At 38.7% G+C, this 20,849-nt stretch overlaps 1 protein-coding gene across 1 annotated transcript in view; it reads left to right on the top strand.

The window, feature by feature from the left end:
• VWA8 (von Willebrand factor A domain containing 8) overlaps positions 1-20,849 on the top strand; it is a 180,329-nt gene that overhangs the window by 15,295 nt on the left and 144,185 nt on the right. Inside the window, exons 3-4 of the mRNA XM_042838730.1 lie at positions 7,547-7,677; positions 9,808-9,918. Coding sequence (XP_042694664.1) covers positions 7,547-7,677; positions 9,808-9,918 — 242 coding nt within the window. The remainder of the gene's footprint in view (positions 1-7,546; positions 7,678-9,807; positions 9,919-20,849) is intronic.

The raw sequence follows: 20,849 nt of genomic DNA, 5'->3' as shown, positions 1-20,849 counted from the left end.
CGAATGCAACACACTACTGAGACAGGTTGGATTGCAAGATGACTGTGATTTCATGTTAACAAAGGTTTTTGTCATACATTTCTTTTTCTCCTAGCATAAAGATGTCTCCTGTCAGAGTTTGTGATTATTTCAGTACTTAGTTTTCTTGTAGCCTTGCAGCTGTAATGTTGCTTGGCTATTATCTCCTAACCAAGAATTTTCAGTGGTGTTTCTTTGTCTGTAAGGCTCTCAGCATTTTACATCATTATCCCCATTATTTTGTTTGTACCAAGGCTGGAGCAGAGGGTGGCACACTGTCATAGAAATCTTCAGGAAGAGTCTGGGTGCTGAAGACTGTCCCTGGTGCTTCATAGCAAAGTCAGCTGAATCCTAGCTATAGATAAAGGTAGATATTTACCCTCTGTGTTCTTTAAATGTGTCAGTGATGTAGATTCCAGACCCAATCTCTTCCAATAATTAATGATTATTTTGTGTGTGTGGGGAAAAAGCTTTGCCACATTTAGATCTTTACGGATATATTTCTGATTCATAATAACCATGATGTACAGATTGGTTTGGTTTTCTTTTTTAACTGTAATTATGTCTTGCATATTGGAAATACAGTTGTTAAGATTTTAACAAGATTTTAAGGCTCAGGGATGACCTTATCTCTTGTCAGCTACCTGAAAGGAGGCTGTGGTGAGGTGAGGGTTGGCCTCTTTTCCCATGTGACTAGCAATAGGATTAGAGAGAATGGTCTCAAGTTGTGCCAGGGGAATTTCAGGTTGGATGTTAGGAAATACTTTTCCTCTGAGAGAGTGATTAGATGCTGGAGCAAACTGGCCAGGGTGGTGGTGGAGTCACTGCCTCTGGAGGTGTTCAAGAAATGTTTAGATGTTGTAGAGAGGGACATGTTTTAGTAGGAAATATTGGTGGTAGGTGGATGATCGGACTGGATGATCTTAAAAGTCTTTTCCAACCTTGGTGACTCTGTGATTTTATGATTCTGTAATTCATTTTTTCTCTAGTCCGAATTCCAGTATCTTTTTCCATGTCTTCTAGATTTTTGATCATTCTTCTTGGTCATTTCTTGAATGTGGTTGTACTGGATAGAGCTCTTGTGCTCAAAAGCAGGAACAATATGGCCCACCAGTCGGACGCTGATCTGACTGCTCTGGCTATATATTTTCCTATGAGTTACACATCCAGCTAATAACAGTTTCATTTACTCCATATTTGTAGGTTAATAAGAGAATCTTAGTCTCTTGAATCCCATTTAGTGTTCCTTCCAAAAAGCTGTTTGATTTGACATGATTACTTTATGTTCTCATTTATATTCAAATGGAGTCAGTGATCTATCTGTGTACATCTTATCCCTTCCTGTGAAGCAGTCGGCTTGGAGGAATTAATGATAAATAGATTTACAGTCTAATCCAAGGAGGTAACTTCCCCCTTTTTAAGCCCCTGCAAAGATACACTAATTGTTGCCCTACCTCTGCAAGAACAAAAATTGTTGGAATGAAGGCTGTTTCCATGAAAAGTTTATGAGGAAAAATAGTGTTCCAATGAAAACTGACTGTGATGCAACCACATTGTGAGTCTTTGAAAAGTCTTTGGGTTCCGTGATCCTCCTGGACAACATGCTTGATCACATAAAGAATGAGCATGTGATCCAAGACAGCCAGCACGGCTTCACCAAAGGAAGGTCATGCCTAACTAATCTTGTGGCCTTCTATGATGGAGTGACGGCATTGGTGGACGAAGGGAAGGCGACCGATGTCATTTACCTGGACCTGAGCAAGGCCTTTGACATGGTCCCCCACCACATCCTCATCTCCAAATTGGAGGGATGTGGATTTGATGGGTGGACGACCTGATGGATAAGAAACTGGTTGAAAGGCCGCAGACAGAGGGTGGTGGTCAATGGCTCTATGTCCAGGTGGAGGCCGGTAACAAGTGGTGTCCCCCAAGGGTCTGTCTTGGGACGGGTGCTCTTTAACATCTTTATTAATGACATCGATGAGGGAATTGAGTGCACCCTCAGCAAGTTTGCTGACGACACCAAGCTGAGCGGTGCGGTTGATACGGTGGAAGGAAGGGATGCCATTCAGAGGGACCTCGACAGGCTGGAGAGCTGGGCTCGGGTGAACCTAATGAGGTTCAACACGGCAAAGTGCAAGGTTTTGCATTTGGGCCGGAAGAACCCCAGGCACCCGTACAGGCTGGGAGGAGTGGTCCTTGAGAGCAGCTCGGCAGAGAAGGACCTGGGGGTCCTGATGGACGAGAGACTGAACATGAGCCAGCAGTGCGCTCTGGCAGCTCGAAAGGCAAATGGGATCCTGGGCTCCATCAGGAGAGGGGTGGTCAGCAAGGACAGGGAGGTGATTGTCCCTCTCTACTCGGCTCTTGTGAGGCCCCATCTGGAGTACTGTGTCCAGGTGTGGAGCCCTCAGTACAAGAAAGACATTGAGATTTTGGAAAGGGTCCAGAGGAGGGCGACTAAGATGATCAGGGGGCTGGAGCACCTCCCCTATGAGGACAGGCTGAGGGAGTTGGGCTTGTTCAGCCTGGAGAAGAGAAGGCTGCGGGGTGACCTCATTGCAGCCTATCAATACCTGAAGGGAACCTACACCCAGGAGGGGAGTAAACTCTTCAAAAGGGCTGACAACAGCAGGACTAGGGGAAATGGATCCAAGTTGAAGGAGGGAAGATTTAGGTTGGATGTTAGGGGGAAGTTCTTTACAAGGAGAGTGGTTAGGCCCTGGAACGGGCTGCCCAGGGAGGTTGTGGATGCCCCGTCCTTGGATGTGTTCAAGGCCAGGTTGGACGGGGTCCTGAGCAACCTGATCTGAATGCGTGTGTTTGGTGGCCCTGCTAGGCAGGGGGGTTGGAACTACATGATCCTTGAGGTCCCTTCCAACCCGGGTGATTCTGTGATTCTGTGATCTGTGCATCAGTGTAAAATTGGAAGAGCAACAGTTTTTTCCTTGTAAACTGCTAAATGAAAGCAGCTGAAAGCAGTCTGCGTGTAAGGGCCTTCCTCTTCAGCTCAGAAGCCCTGCCTTCCCCCTAACGCACAAAAGCTGTGAAATGTGTCCTGGTGAGCTCAGTTGTTTTGAACATTTTTTAAAGATGTGTTTGTGTCTATAGACAAAGGCCTCTCTCTTTGCCCCCTCCTTCCTGTTATAGAGTTGCCACCCCTACACTGGCTGTGCAGCAAATGGTATGTAAAGCTGAAGGAACCCTTGGTAACTATACAAAAGGGAGATCATTTTTCTCTCACAGATTTTTGCCTCACCTGGAAAAAAAGGAGTCATTTTCAAACTCTAAACAAGTGCTGTAACAAAGGTGTGAGTATGCAGTAGTCTTTTTCATTTTGTTTGAATGACACACAGTGGTATCTTCTAAGTGGTAAGTGGTTTAGTGGGCATGGAAGTGGTGGGTTGGCAGTTGGACTAAATGACCTTAGAGGTCTTTGCAACCTTACAGATTATATGGTTTTAAGTGCCTGCTGGTTTTTGTTTGATTAACCAAACCAGAGTTATACAGAGACTGTGATATATTTTATACCACATCTGGATTAGATATTCTTGGAAATTGGTTTATTTGTCTGTTTGCATCTGAACAGTGGGAAGAGGTATCTGTCATTTATGGGATTTCTTCTGTAGATGGACTACAACTTGCCAACAGCAAGTCTGCTATCTCCACTGAATGTTACTTCTTCATGAGTGTAGCATATGCCACGAATTCAAGTATGAGTGAACTGGAAAATTTCAGAGGCTAACATATCCATTTCCATCTTGGTTTTATCAAAAGCTGATTTGTGGATCAAACAGCAGTGGCTGCTGCATTTGCTTCAGAATCGGTCTACAATGTTTTCTTCTTTGGAGGATTTCTCCATTCTGCTTTAATTGCTCACTTTACAAAACGTTTGCAAAGATTCTGCTAGGTGTTTTCCCACTTGCAACATATTCAAAAGAGGTCTAAGGCAATTTCTTTCTCTGGCTGTCATCAATAAACAGGAACAGCAAACTGTAGCACTGGCTACTCTTCTGCATGTGCCAGATGGTGTCTTTGAGAATACACGGCGGAGGCTTCCAATGCACCACCCTGCAGATTAAGAATATTGGGCCAGCTACTCAACTAGTGCAAATCAGCAGAGTGCCACTGAACAGCTTGTGTAAACTCAGTTTGCATTAGGTGTTATCTGACTCATGGGATAATTAATAAAACTGCTGCATTACACATGCTGATGCTTTTGCAGCTAATTTGCCTTGTCTTCTAAATGTCACAGAAAATGATTATGTGCCTCTTGGAGTCAAGTCAATATATAATACTTGAATAGTGAGAATTTTTTTTTCAAGTTTTGGTAGGCACAAGAAGTTTGCTGTGCAGATACCACAGTAAAAGTAGTCTTAATATACAGAAATAATATACAATATAATATACTGCATCTGAAGTTTCTTTTGAAAAGTATGATATGCTGTGAGAGCAGTTTGTTCAATGTAGACTTCATATGCATAGAAAATTTCATATTTTTCTGATTTTTAGAAGGAAACTGAAGTAGGGTTACTGTATGGAGAGATGTACGAGTATTACACATTAAAATAGAAGGAACTGAAAAGTGGAAGCTGTTGGCATGACAGTTCACCTAAGGGAACACTTTCTTTGAATTCTCAGCATTATTTATAACGGGCTTCCTTTGAGTGAGTTTGCAGATGGTCAGTGTGGTGACTGTGACTTAAAAATGCATTATAATTGCTCCAGCTGTAACCCGTATGTGGGAAGAGTTATTTGAATGATGAAGCAATGAAACCACTTTCTAGTAACTTTAAATCAGTATGAAACAGTGTCTTTTTGTGACCCTTTCTCCAAAAGCAAAGTTAGGAAATTAGAGGAACATAAGCATCCTGAAATGCCTTAAGGTTTGCATGGGAGGGGGAGGCGGTCATGTTCCAAAGATTGTTAGATTTCAAATGCTTATGTTCCCATTTAAATGACAGTTTGTCTTACAGATGCTGCTGAACATTCTAAAATCCTGTTTCTATTTATGGTGCTGCTTTTAAGTCTGACCTGAGGTTTTGCTTTTTTTTTTCTTGAGGCCATCCTAAAAATAAAAAAGATAGCTACACATGTTAAGTGAAATACACCAGAGGCGCCTGCAGTCATGCTGTGTCGATGCTTCAAATGTGTGATTTTTGATGTGAAAAGAATTCAGTGTTCCAGCAAGATTTGCAAGGTTATTTCTCCAATTTAGGGAATGTACCTTTTTTCCTTTATTTTATTATTATTATTTTTTTTTTTGGTAGCAGTTGCTAAAGAAATGCACTAATGATGCACACAGTGCATTCATACAACAGGTGGAAGTTATAATGAATGTGTCTGTATCTTTGTCTGTATCTTGGAATTTTAGTGGTACCTTTCATAAGACACTGTGTGATGCTTTTCAAATTAGCATACTTTTAAAGCAGCAGAATTTGGACAGCTAGGGTCTGGTGTGCTTCATTAGCCCTTATTTCATGAGAATTATATCTAATGTGAATTTTGTTTTCTCTTGAAAGTCTCATAGAAATGAATACGTTCTCTGTGAAGGACCAATTTGCATTTCCCTGTGGTGTGTGGTACGTGTAATGTGCATTGCTTTTGGATAAAAACAGTATTGCAGTAAAGAGGAATGTATGCCTTCATTCATTTGATCTTACCACACCAACACTTGAGAGAGCAGTATATGCAGTAATCCCAGGAACATTAATGACAGCTGTTTAAAAACAGAACCAATCCCTGAGATGTTTGTTTACAGTTAATCTGATGATCCTAACACAAAGGTTACTTGTTTAATTCACGACCACACCACTCTGGGGATGCCCAAGCTCATCTGATCTCAGTAACTAAGCAGGGTTGGGCCTGGTTAGTACATGGATACTTGGATGAGAGACCTCCTGGGAATACTGGGTGCTGCAGGCTGCTTGCTTTAGGAGGAAGCTTTTCACACACAGGGTGGTGAAACACCGGAACTGGCTGCCTGAGGAGGTTGTGGATGCTCCATCCCAGGAGGCATTCAAGGCCAGGCTGGATGTGGCTGTGGGCAGCCTGGGGGGTCGAACCCTGGGGAGTTTTCAACCCAGGCCATTCTATGATTATTTATGTGTGCATGTTACTCTTGCTCATATTAGTGGTGAGGTTATAGCAGATTTCACTGGAAATGGGAGATTTCTGATTGTTTTCTTTAGTGATAGATCTAAGTCTTCACTTAAAATTTTAATTAAGTTTTCCTTAGTCACCCTTATACCACCTTCCTAGAATCTCGCAGGATCATTTTCTGCTGTTCCTATTGTTTTACAAAAAGGAATTGTCTTTCTGATACACAAAGATACAAAGGCAAATTGGAAGCCCTGAGAATTGAGGGATATTACTGCTTGCTTTCCTTGAACTCTCCTTATTTCAGCCTCAGGAAAGCTGAAGTAGAAACAGGACTTGTTTCTTAACATTTTAGTTTCTAATTCAGTCCAGTAAACATGCTAAAAAAAGGGTAAATAAACAACTAATAATGTGAGGATTTTGTCTTCTCACACTCCTTTCTTACTGCACTTCGGATGCATCTCCAGCATTGCATCCACCTCCCTCGAGGCCCTCGCTTCAAACCCTCTCATTGGGCTTGTCACATTATTCTGAAAGCAACCATATACACACAAGCATAAATAAACCTCCCTCCTGACTTGCTTGTGCTCTTGCTCTCCTCATGTGCTATTTAATGCTTTTTGCCCATTTCTGAGGAAGGGCTGTGCTGTGCTGAGGGCTACATGAAGGTATGGGGTGTGGGTGATGTATGGCAGCAGGAACGGTGCCCCCCTCTCAGAGCACACGATGCTCCAGTACTGCCAGCAGTTGAATGAATGTGGTAAATATTAAATACAATCAGTGGCATTCTTTACAGGGAAATGTATCTGCTTTGATTTGGTTTTCATTATGATTTTGGAAGCTACATGATATTGATAAGTCATGTAGTGTTACTATGAGTCTTGCTTTTCTGTGATAGTTGGTGTGTGCTACTGTGTGAAAACATAAGCAGGACTGTAGTTGGCTTTTAAGAAAGTACCAAATAAAATATATTCTGAAAATGAATCTACTTATGGCGGTACAAGCAGAGTGTTTATTTATTTAAAGTTCATGATTTACAGAAGAATTGGGATGTAGGCTGGATGAGTCTTTTACAAATGATAATTAACTTGTCTTTCCTATATCAAACTGATGCTGAGAAGTCTTTTCATTAATGAGCTCAGTGTGAAATTAAGATCATCAACTTTTTTCTGTTTTTATTTTGTTTTACTTGTTTTAAAAGAGCAATTTTCAAAGAGGGAAAGGCAATGGGTAAGATATAAACTATTGTATAAAGTAAGTAGCCTAAGAGAAATTGTGTAGAATTCTCTGCTTTTCTGTTATCTGGCTTTAGAATAACGTATCTTTATGTCTTTGTTTTAGTTTTTGAGAAAAGAACAAAAAATGCATGGATGACCAGCTATCTCTAACACTTTTTAGACTTACTGTGTTCTTTATTTTTCTTTCAAAGTGACAGATTCTTTGGCCCAGTCTGTAGTACAGCATTTAAGATGGATAATGCAGAAAGATCTTCTCGGCCAGGATGTCTTTCTCATTGGACCTCCTGGGCCCTTGCGACGGTCTATTGCCATGCAGTATCTGGTATGTATGTTGATTTAAGTTCTTGGAGAAAGAGACATCAGTTAGCCATCAGTTAGATATTCCTCTACTAGCCAAACTGAGGAAAGTATTACTGTAAAATTTCACAGCAAGCAACTTGAGGAGGTAAATAAGTTTTTCCATAAAGGTTCTTTCCAGACTTCAGTTTGTTTTAGATGAATAAAGAGTGCAGGCATTTTAATACGTTCTTCTGCCTAAACTCCAGGGAAAAAGAAAGTTGGAAGACTATGTTACCATATGCTATCACAAATGGAGAAACAGTTTGTTCTAGGCATTATGTATGTTGGAAGATTAAGATATCTGCCTACTGTTACAGACAACAAATCGTTTTTGCTTCTTTTTATAGAAAAAGATATGAAGTAAAGGGTTTGGGAAAGAAGTGTTCTAAATAACGTTTGGGAACAGTTATCATGAGTGTTCAGAAAGTGGAGATGTGCGTGTGATCCACACTTAGATTGTGGGAAGAACTTGCCTACATCCATCTGCGTGAACCATGGCAGCACTGTGTGCAAGATTTTACATTAAAGGCATTTGTGTTTTTGAATGATCAGGATGGGGGATGGGTGGCTGCTCCAAAAGAAAATGTGCATAGGGTTTTGTCTGCCATGGATTCTACCCAAGATCTGGTTGTGCAGAAGAATCACAAATGGAGGTGTATAACAATTGTCATGAAGATCAGCCATTTCTTTTCAAATCAAAAGAAAGGAATTCAAAGACTGGCTCTCAGAGGTAAAGCTCTCAGAGGAAAGCTGTATGATTTTGAATTTTGGAAAGGAGAAAAAAGATTTCATGCTCTAATAGACCAGATATGCTACTTGATAGCTCAGTGCATTCCTTAGAAGAGACGAGAAGAGTTTGGTATAACCTAAAAAGAGGAGACACCTGATAGCAAGGCATGGGACATAGGCTGTATCCTTGTTTACACCACAGTGTGTATACACCTGAGCTTTATTAGAAAGATTGCTGCTTATTGTTTCAATGCTGTATGGAACAATTGTGTGAGGACTGATCTTTGCATGTGTGGTGCTACCTGCTGGGGTCCCTTTATTGAAACAGTGTCGCCTGGAGAACTTCTGTCTGCTGTTGCTACTACACAGGGCTAATTATTAAAGAAAACTCTCCTGTATTCTTCCTTTTGTTCTTTTTCCTATTAGTCATACTAAAACAAGATTATACCTACGTGCATCATAGAGAAACTAGTGGCTTTTTAAGCTAGCTAGATATAGAAAAGATGTAGAAGAAATACATCTCATGTTTTGTTGTTGTTTTTTTCTTTTTTTTTTAATAACTTTGTTTCATTTATTAATTTTTTATTTTGCCAAACATCTAAAGTCTCTAAAGAGAGATCTCATAACTTTCCATGAGTGATAAGGGCTAGGGGTAGTTCAGCATCAATCTGTTTCCTAGCCGAATGCGTAATATCTCAGATAAAGAAGTAGCATCAGGTGTAAGTACATTTATTTTTTGTTTTGGTTTTCTTTTTTCCTTTAAGATGGAAATTTCTAAGTAGAAGTCCTGAATTTTTTATTTTTATTTTTTTTAAAAAACAAACCTAAAGATTTTTCTTTTTGAAGTAGTATATAATTTTACAGAAGTAAACTGCAACTTGTGTTATTAAAGGCAGAGGTGGTGAGAAAAATATAGTTCATCAGTATATTCATAAAGTATGTGCAGGTAATAATTGCAGCTGTGTCACACTGTGTTACTGAGCAGTGACAGAATTGAAGCTTTCAAATAATTTATGGAAAAGTTGGATTTCTATCCATGATTTGTGGATGTTGATTGTTTCTTGGTGTCCAAAACCAGAAAATTAGCCATAAAGAAGACTTTATGGATGCTCAGTTGAACATCTATATTGCTGGTTATTATGTTTTTAGAATAGATTTGGGGAAAATAAAACTTTATTGAGCAGAAATTCAAACCATTTTGTTTGAGGCAGAACACACTGTAAACGTTTTAAAAATAAGATATATTAGATCTGAAAGTTATTTCAGATCACTGTGCTTTGTCTGGAGCTCTTTTGTGCAATTATACCATTGGACTTATTGTTAGAAGTTCACTTACTGGAGTTGTGGTTTTATTTTTGTAATAACCTCAGTTTGTTGTCCACAGGAACTGACAAAGAGAGAGGTGGAATATATTGCTCTATCAAGGGACACCACTGAGACAGACCTCAAACAGCGACGAGAGATCCGAGATGGCAGTGCTTTTTATCTTGATCAGGCAAGTTACAGTCACACACCACCTCATTCCTGTTTACAACTGCTTTGAAGACAATCATGGTTTAAATGATGAAAACTCAATATGTGGCATACAGAATGACTGGTATGTTTCTGATGGTTAGAAGATTTCTTAAAACACTCCTGATTTTGTTATTACTGAAAATGTTGTCTTTTCCCAAATCCAAGATTGCTCCCTCTATTACAAGTACCATAGGGTTTTACCCTTTTATTTGGACTCTATTAGGGAGACAATTTATTATGTTTATTATAATGATGAGAAGTGAAATTCATTCAGTGCAGGTAGACTGTAGTTTCACAAGCACTTCTCTAGATATTGCTCTTGCCTAACCAGTGTAGCACATTAGATGTATTTTCGAAATGAGTCCTTTGATCTAATATCACTGAAAAAGAGTCTAGCTCATTTATGTTAGTACTGCTCTGTGTATTTAAACCCAAGCACAGTAAATGGAGACAATTGGGAGATTTGGTTCAGAAGATCACTTCTGATCAGAATTAAAATAATGATCTAAACACTCCTGTCATCAGTATTTCCCAACACATTAAGTAAAACTGTAGAGTGACTTAGGTTAGGAAAAGTTTATTTGTAAGATATCAAGGACATGTCTACAGGTAAAATATACACTTTGTTTAGAATGTCTGTTTTGATTTATATACAAGTTAGATGCCTAAATAAATAGAGTGGGTCAGTTTCTCTGATGTAGTATGAATTTAAATGTTATATCTAAAGCAGTTTTCAGTTGTTAGTATGATAGAGGTTAATGATAGCACCATCCTATGAGTAATTTGTGGGTGGAAAGTAGAAAGGGAATAGGAGAGGAAAGAAAGCCTAAATGTTTTATTCTCTACATTAAAGAAATAATTTACTATTTTTAAAATAAGAAAAGAAGAAGTACAATTAATCTCTTTTTCAGCACTACCAACCTTCAAAATATATTTTCTTGAAATCATGGTAAATGATGGTGATAGATTCTCAGATTTGAAATTATTTACTGGTTATCCATAAATATGAGAGTTGTACAATATGAGATAATTTAAAGGATAAATCCTATGTGGATTAGGGCTGTAAATGACTTCTTGCTTACCAGAGGATGAAAGCATTTGTGCAGACTATAGAGCTCACTTATTAACTCGTGAGCTCCATTGCTAACTGTTGCTATAGACAGTCTTATCCTTGCGCTTACTGCAGAGTAAAGAGAAGTTCTCTCTCAGTGTAGAAGCATTAGTTAATTAACATTTATAAAACCCAAGTATTAGGGGCTGTATGAATCTCAGCAAGATGTGAGGATAATCTGTTAATTGTATTTGTGTGAAGACTGTGATCCCAGTATAAATACGAAGCAGCTTGTTTCACTTTGCACAAGCCATTTTGAGTGATCTTGCTTCAGTAAGAGTATTCTGTGAAGATTAACTTTCTAAAGTAAAGGTCTCAGATTACCTATCTTCTTCCATCTGTTGGAAATTTTCAGTTGAAAGGCTTTTACCAGAGTCCAACATAGCAGTATTTCAGACTCGGGTTTTCCTTTAGCAAGATATTCAAGTGAATCATACTCAAGTTGACTACATATGCTTAAGTTTTGTGGGAAAGATGATAAAACAAATAACTGCTATTTAGATGTGTACTGAAAACATGAAAGATGAACCTATTAGATAGTGATGTTCTACCCAAAGTTTTCTTGCCCTGTATTTTAATTATAGACACTTAAAGGATGATAGATAGCTACATTTAGAACCATCTGAGATCTGGTTATATTTGGTAATAGAAAGAATGAAGTTATACAGGTTACGCAGAAGTTTGAATTAGGTTGCTTAATAATTCTAATGTTTTCAGTGCAAAACATTGCAAAAGCTAGATTCTAGTCTTCTTTAAACCTCAGTCTATGAACTGTTTCAAGACAGAGAAGGCAACAGTAGGTAGCCTTAAGAAAATATTTCTGGTAGAGCTTGACACAATGGCTTCCATTGCCATGGATGAGCTAAAGAAAAGATGAACTTACATGAGAAACTGAAGATATAAGCTATACTTTTCGGATTTATACGCTATTTCCTTTTCTGTGGAACCTTATGCTTGCTGTTCATGACACTATATAGAAGACAGCAAAGCTCAGAAGTCTTCTTTTCCAGAACATCCACTGGGTGAATTCTGTGGGTCAAATAAAACTTACCTGTCAGTTGTCTAGGAGTCTCTTTTGCAAGTCACAGTATAATAATGTAGTTATCTAACACCTTGAATGATAGTATACTGTGATGGCAACTGTTAGTAGAAATAAATTTCATGTAGTCAGGTTTGTAAAATTGTCTCTGAGTGATTGTTAATGTATTATAGCTGCTTATAGCTCTACATTTAATAATGACAAAATAAATACTGTAAGTGGATATCTCAATATCTCAGATACTTCAAAGCATCTGATTTATTTTAACAAGAAGTTGCTGAGTATGATGGCAGATAGTTATTTTATATAGACCTGGGAAAAAGTAACTGGTAGGCATTGAGTGAAGTTCTGCGTTGTCATGTCATTGAAAGGTCAGCATGTGTCTTAACCAATTCTCATTTCTTAATGCTAGAGTGAATCACATGGGAGGAGACGTAGAGTTATAAAGTAAGAAGAGAGATCTGATGAGGAAAAAAATTGAAGCATTTTAGAATCAGGAATGGGGAAAACAAAATGAATGACTAGGAACCATTAATATAAAGGCAAACCTTGAATTATCAAATAAATTCCCAGTTACAATTGTGTAAAACAAAGGCACTATGGTGAATTATTTGTTTTCATTCAAGTACTGGCAGCAGGAACTTGTCTTCTTGACTTTACCTTGAGCCATTAACTTTGGTTTTGAGCTGTTAATTGACAGAAGTTTCAGAAGTGTCATCACTGAAATTACTGAAACTATTAAGTAACCTCTTGGATCTTGTTCTGTAACTTATTGCATGGGTTAATTAAGTTATGCATCAAGTGGCTAGTTAGATTTACTCCTTATTACATAGATATTTAAATGGAAAATTCAGCTGTTATTGATTGAAGAACCAATCTTGCAACATCTTTCTGTTTCTTTAAATCTTTGTACCGGAGCCACTTAATTGAACCAATATTGACATTCTTATTTCAGTTTCAAAATGTTTTCAAAATCCTGTTTTCAAAAATTATGTAGAAAGATGTAATATTTTTGACCCTTTTGCCATTTCTGATGCAATTTTTCTTTAAATCATGTGCATGCCTCTGATCTAAATTTTTATTTCTACAGCCTCCTATGCTTTTTAATTGTTACATCTAAGAAAATCCTACATTAAAATTTTGTAGTGTGTGCAACTGGGAGAGCACCTAAGCTAATTTGTGCTTAAGAAGTGTATCACTCCTATGTTGCCTAGAGCACCTGGTTTTGTTACCACTGCATCTTCCAGGTTTAGTATTAAATTGAAACACTCTTCCCAAACACTGAACTCCTGATTATGTGAACAATCTTTTCCCTTTAGCATAATCAAACTGAAGATGGAATAAATAGAACAATATTATATGGGTGTATGCTGAGAAACTACAAATATAAGATAACTTTTGAACGTTTGCTAATTATCTGGGTGGATGAGTATGTAAATCATAGTGATTGCTGTGTATGCAAAAAGTCAGTGTATCTTTGAATTGTGTGAATCATAGAAACATAGAATGGCTTGGGTTGGAAGGGACCTCGAGGATCATCAAGTTTCAACCCCCCCGCCACAGGCAGGGCTGCCAACCCCCACATTTAATGCTAGGCCAGGCTGCCCAGGGCCCCATCTGGAAATGGGGCATTTGCAACCTCTCTGGGCAGCCTGTTCCAGCACCTCACCAATCATAAATAATCAGTAAAGAACTTCCCCCGATATCCAGCCTATAACTTCCCTCCTTCAACTTAAAACCATTTCCCCTTGTCCTGCTGTTATCTACCCTTGTAAGGAGTTGGCTCCTCTCCTGTTTGTAGGCTCCCCTTAGGTACTGGAAGGCTGCAATGAGGTCTTTTCTCCAAGCTGAACAAGCCCAGCTCTCTCAGCTTGTCTTCACAGGGGAGGTACTCCATCCCTCTAATCATCTTTGTGGCCCTCCTCCGGCCACTCTCCAACAGTTTCAATGCTCCATGTGAGCATGCTTGTTTTAACAGAATATCTTTGATGATGGAGTTAGGAATATGCAGATTGTACAGTGATAAAATTTCAAATTGTTTGTCAAGGTAACAAAAAAAAATGACCTGTTCTGGTTTGAATGACTTTGTGTAGTAACCAGTTGAACTTGAAGAGTGATGAAATGACAGCTTAAACTGTCCTGTCTGTAAAACAGATGTGACACAAAACCCCCGAGCAGCATAGCACTACATAGAATTACATTTATTTTCTTTTATTCAAAAGAGATTAGGAAGTTGTTTTTTTTTTTTTTTTAAAGTGAAGATGTGAGATTAATTGAATAAAATGCTCATATTTAAGCCTGTGTATGTGTATACATGTATAAATAAGTACATATATACCACAAAAACTTGTTATAAACTAGCAAAGAGGTGAGCAAGAATAATTCAGCCGTTAAAAAAAGTATACAGTGAATGCAAACTGTGTAGTTCTGTGATTTATTATTACTATGTTGGAGGTCACAGTGAGTTTTTGATGAACTGGTAAGTTAGCCACAATAAAGGCATCATCAAAACAGTGTGATGTATTTTAATGACTGTTCCACACTGCAGTATCTGTCTATTTGGTATAGGCAGCTAGATAAGAAAGTCTGTAGAAAGCAGAGGTATGCAGTCCAGAAGTACAAAAGTGAACTATTAATTTTCTGGTTCTGCCTAACATTGCACAGAAAGAAGAATGCTATGTGGAAATAGGTAGAAAGCAGTAGTATTTGGTTGAAGTTAATCTTCACTGACATCAACACAGTATTTCTTGTCTATTAAGAAAAAAAAAAGCATGATAAAGACCTCTGTATAATCTCTCTTAACTCTTTGTATTTTAATCCTGTGCAACACTGCTTTTATGTTCCTAAAATTGTCATCGTTTAACTGAGCTTGTTAAGAGTCTGGTATCCTGATTTGATGTAGAAGACATATGAGATGAGTGGTTGTGATGTAATGAGAGGAGTACTACAACTGCAAATTTACAACTCCTTGTAGATTAAAATTAAACTGATTTCACCTGATCCAGTGGGTGGCAACCCTGCCCGTGACAGGGGGATTGCAACTAGATGATCCTTAAGTTCCCTCCCAACCCAAGGCGTTCTATGAACACTGTTTCAGACATCTGAAGTCTTTTTGGTTACTCCCATCTGACAGTGCCATCATATACTGTGAATTGTGTCTCCCTTTTCTTTTGCTTACAGTATTACCCAAAACAAATGCAATCTGCCTTTTAATTTTCTAGCATCGATGGAGAAAATTAGCTATGAAACCCATCCAGAAAACATTTGATTGTCTCAGCAAGGGAGGTGGGCTGAAGTATGAAGGTATACTCCCCTCCATTACAGTGGATTAAAAGGGTTTAAACATTTGCTTTCTCTCATGCTTTTAAAAAAATTAATTAACCAAAATAATTACTAATTTATTGCTTTTAATAAGACCTGACATCAAGCTTAAAAGTGATGTAACTTATTTTGTTGTGGCCTAACTTGTAAAGTTCAAAAATATAGTTTATCTACAAAAATAGTTATAAAGAAAATAGAATAGATACTCTCAAATGAATAGTAGTATTTAACTGATGAATAGTAGTTTTAAATCTCATCTTTCATAGAATCATAGAATCACCAAGGTTGGAAAAGACCTAAAAGATCACCCAGTCCAACCGTTCACCTATTCCCAATAGCTCCCACTAAACCATGTCCCTCAACACAACATCCAGCCTTTCCTTGAACACCCCCAGGCTCGGTGACTCCACCACCTCCCTGGGCAGTCCATTCCAGTGCCTGACCACCCTTTCTGAAAAGTAATACTTCCTCATGTCCAGCCTGAATCTCCCCTGCCGTAGCTTGAAGCCATTCCCCCTGGTCCTATCACTAATGACACGAGAGAAGAGGCCGACCCCCAGCTCTCTACAATCTCCCTTCAGGAAGTTACAGAGAGCAATGAGGTCTCCCCTGAGCCTCCTCTTCTCCAGGCTGAACATTCCCAGCTCCTTCAGCCTCTCCTCATATGGCCTGTGTTCCAGAATCTTTAAATTGGCACTGTGCATTTGAAAGCATTTTTTTTTCATTAAATATTACTGAAAAGAATGAGCAACATCTTACAAATACTGAAAGACAATACTAAGTTTTTTAATAAGTTTGGCATTGCTGCTTTGAAATTGTTTGAACGTTATTTTTATTAGCCCTTCAAATTACTACAAAATATTTGACTATTTTTATTTGAGAGGTAATATGTTATCACTTTGATTCATTAACTAATCATTCACTCCAGTATTCCGCAGCTGCTTTCCTCTGCTGATCTCTCAAGGGAAATCAATAAGAAAGGACTTGAGCATTGTAAAAATTGAACAAATATATTAAATGTTATTGTTTGGTAGCTATATAGACATGCTGCCTGACTGGCAGATATTTTTAAATTCTAGTAAAGTAGATTATCCCAGTTGGTGACAGCCTTATGTGCTTCATTGATCTCAGCGTGTCTGTACATCTATCTTTAGACTCCCTCTAAATTTTTAGGTAATTTATTTCTATTTCCATACAAGTATTACAGAAAATGTGATGGTCTGATTATTTGAGTTATATCTTCTTAAAAGAATAATCTGAGAAAATTGCAAGTTTTGGTCAATATCCTCCTTCTTCCCCAGTAAAGTGAGGAGGAAAACCTCACTGCATACTCCATTCTGCATCTCTGCCCTTTACTCTTATGTGATTACAGAATCACAGGATGATTTGGGTTGGAAGAGACCTTCAAGCCCACCAAGTTCCAGCCCCCTGCAGGACTGCCACCTAGCAGCTCAGGCTGCCCAGGGCCCCATCCAACCTGGCCTTCGTTGCTGCCAGGGATGGAGCACCCACAGCTCCTCTGAGCAGGTGTGCCAACGCTTCACCACCCTCTGAGTGAATAACTTTCCCCTGACATCTAATCTGAATTTCCCTTTTATTTTAGAACATTTTCCCCGTGTCCCATCACTGTCTACCTGTGTAAAAAGCTGCTTTCCCTCCTGTTTATAATCTCCTTTTAAATATTGGAAGGCCACAATGATCCTTCTCTGCTCCAGGCTGAACAAGCCAAACCCCTTAGCCTGTCTTCATAGGAAAGGTGCTCCAGCCCTCTGATCATCCTCTTAGCCCTCCTCTGGACCTGCTCCCAAGAGCTCCATGCCTTTCTTGTGCTGGGAGCTCCAGTCCTGAATGCAGTATTCCAGATGGGTCCTCACAAGAGCAGAGTAGAGGGGGGACAGTCACCTCCCTTGACCTGTTGACCAGTCCTCTTCCTTTACCTGCTGGTTAGTTTGAATGATTTACATTTGAAAAAATTGCTTCTACTTGACCCCATGGAAAGTAATTCAGAAATTAGCAATTTCACCTGAGCTTTGTGACATTTGATGGCTACAGGGACTCAAATCAATGTCCCCCCCCCAGTCGCTGCAGCATGAGTTTATGTTTTTAAGTTCCATTGTCCTCTTGCAGGCGCACACGATCGTGGTAACTCAAAAACAGCCAAAGTTTTGTTTTATCTTTACCAGATGATTTCTGAAGATCTTTTTAGCATAGGAGATGCCTGCACATGCCACTGCTGGAAAGTTTTTGAGATGCAGGAAAGACTCTGGTGCATGAGTTTGTGTGGGATATTGTGCGGGTGGAGGGAAGAAGTTACTACTCTGGAAGAGACATCTGAAATGTAGTTTGCAGGTGCAGGGAAGCCTGACTTCATTAGTTCTCTTCTTCACTGTGCTGCTTGCTCTGTTATTTTTTTCATGTTGTAATTTTTGTTGCTGTCTTTGAGATGTCATGAATGGAATCCAGTTCTCAGAGCAAGGGTGAAGGGTGCTCATCTTCATGACAAATGCACGCAAACAGAAAAAAAAGTCTCCAGGTATCTCCTGAAAAAGAGACAGTTTAATTAATAATTAATGTTCAGCAATTTTTGGAGCATTTTTTACCATTTGGAAACATAGCCTGTACATGATATTCACAGTGATGCACAAGTTGAAAAAAATAAGGCTATTTATGGTTTGTAATATAGCTCAAAATCGCAAAATTTCAGAGTGACCGGAATTTTTTGGTTTTATTTTATTCATTCTGCTGAGAAAACCAAATTAGATTCCAGTGGTGGCATTTCAGACAACACTGTTCAAATTCTTATGCTCTTGCAAACTACTTTGCTTAGCTTTATAAAAATGTCCTTCCTCTGGTGTTTGCACTTAGGCATGTGCATTATGTCAAGCTATTTTCTGCCCCCTCTTTCTGTTGCTGTGTAAGTTTATTTATGTGACTTTTTTCATGAGGGGGGTTTTATTGTTCCTGCAGTTGTGCTTTGCTCTGCTCAAGTGCAGGGGCCCTGTTGTGCAAAAGACTGTGAATACCTTTTATGTGTTGTGTACTTAATAAGGTGTTTATGCCTTTGAAGAGAGAAATATATTTTTGTAGGTGAATTATGAAAGCAGAGTAAGCAATCCACACTACGTATTTGTTGCCTAAGTCTATTGCAATGGGAGTAATACTGTGTTAAGGGTTTCTGCTCTTGGGGAAGAAACTCAGCCTGTTTTAAGTTCGTGTATTCCCTGGAGCAGGTATCCAGGTAACCATTCTTTCAGATCTGTGGGGGCACAGGTGGGAGGCAATGAGCTTGGTTCTGCATTTGATGAGCAAAGTAGTCCCTAGCTACAGTTAAAATAAACCTGAAGATAAACATTTAACAAATCCCTCTCTGCCTTTTAACAAGAATTAATACCTTTAATCTCAGGTTTACCATCAAGGTTGCATAATATAACACCCTCTGTCAAATTGTATTTTATATTAAACACTTTAAACAAATGAGGCTGGTGAGACAGTGAGACAGCACAGCTATTTTGGGGTTTTCATTATAGAATTATGAAGATGAGTTTCTTGGAAACATCTTTTAAAAAACGATTTTCAGTGACAGATTGCAAAGTTGCTTGCCTTTCTCTTATTTGTTACGCATTTTAGTTTCCAAAACAACCCGTCACAGATATGACTGAAATAATGATTCAGAAGATACCTCGCAGTGTGCAAAGCTTATTGCAGAAATTTATTACTTGTTACCAAACAGGTTGCATAAATATCACAGTTCAGCCAGGGATACACAGCTGTTTAAGAGCAGACATTATGCTGTCTGATGTTAGCACTACTCGCAAGCCTTAGAGTGAGGTGAATTGTTTGTATATTTCATTGTATTTTGGAGAATAGTTTACTGTATTTTAGAAATGCTTTAAAAATATCCAAGGAGCACAATTTGTTTAAAGAAAAAAAAAAAAAAGCCAATCAAAGTAAATTAGAACCCAGATGATGATGTTATTATTGTTGTTATGGGGATTCTTTGATTAAGAACTGAAAAAAACATAGTTGAGCACTCAGACATTCCTGAAGCTGATCATCTTTGGCTACCTATACATACTTCTTATAATATGTAGCATCCATTTTGGAATACTGTACTGAGCAACACAACCTTGGATAAAAATTTTGAGTAGTTTTTTAGCTCAGAAAAATTGCTTTCTTTTTAAATTGTGATCTTCTGAATTGATCTGCGTGCTTTAATAGGCACTTCTCAAGATTGTACTGCCAGTAGAGAACATCTTTTTGAAATTCACAGTATACTTCTGAATAGTCTAACCCTATACCAGATTGTGCAAGTCCAGAAGAGAGGCTTATTGGTACCAGTGCCAGGTCAGAAGCTACGGGCACAAACTGGAGCACAGGAGGTTCCCTCTGAACACCAGGAGCCCTTCTGTGCTGTGCAGTGATGGAGCACTGGCACAGGCAGCCCAGAACTGTGGCATCTCCTCCTTGGGGACCTCCCAAAGCTGCCCTTGGATGTGGCCCTGGGCACCCTGCTCTGGGTGTCCCTGCTGAGGCAGGGGCTGGAGCAGAGGGACCCAGAGGGCCCTGGCAGCCTCAGTTATGTTGTGATATTTGTAATACTGGAAGACTGTTAATTCAGCAAGCCTTCATTCATAGTGTGCATGTCTCAACATGAGTCAACAAGATTCTATGGATACTGACAATATTTTGACATATGAACAAGATGTGTATTTTCCTCTGGCTAGTAAAATATGGTCATAAAGTCTTCATAGACATATAATACGCAGAATCCAACTAACCTGGCAAATAAAATGTTTGTTGAAATGTATTCTGGCTGTATCTCCAAAGTGCATTTGGAGAATATAGCATTTTGTTCATGCCAGGTATTGGACTGGTTGCTGGAGACTCAGATTTTCTATTTAAACAGGTTGAAGCAGATTTTTTATTTGACCAGTGACCTTCCTAGAGAACAATGTTAGTACAAAATCTGCCTTTCTTACAGATTTTCTGGAATGGAGAGAGTGAAATTTTTTATTGCTTGTTAAAGCATAATATTTTGAATTAGCCTATAATTCACTTGCTGATTGCTTTTGGAAGGAATTAGTGATTCAGTGCAAGGGAAATAGTCTTAGGACTACACTTGGTTAATAGGATTATTATGGGTTCCTCAGATATTGATTTTGAGATTAGATCCTAAAAATGTCAGGGAAGGGAAATTAATACACGGATGCGTACTGAGATTTGTGAGCTTGGGTAAAGTAGTTATTGCTATTTTAATAAAGATGTTAAAATCTTACATCATGGCTTATTTTCCCATAGTTGTTGTTTATGCTTCTACTTCACTATAAGGTAGAAGTATAGAAGTATACTTCTATGGTGTGTATAAGAAGCAGCTAAATTAGTTAGGGTGCCATTTAGTGTTATCTTTAGTGTTATCTTTAGTGTTATCTTTAGTGTTATC

Source organism: Centrocercus urophasianus, unplaced genomic scaffold, assembly GCF_019232065.1.
Source record: "Centrocercus urophasianus isolate 14NV4802_14NV808 unplaced genomic scaffold, USGS_Curo_1.0 seq_9, whole genome shotgun sequence".
Classification (NCBI taxonomy): Eukaryota; Metazoa; Chordata; class Aves; order Galliformes; family Phasianidae; genus Centrocercus; species Centrocercus urophasianus.
This window is presented reverse-complemented; position numbering and strand designations above follow the sequence as displayed.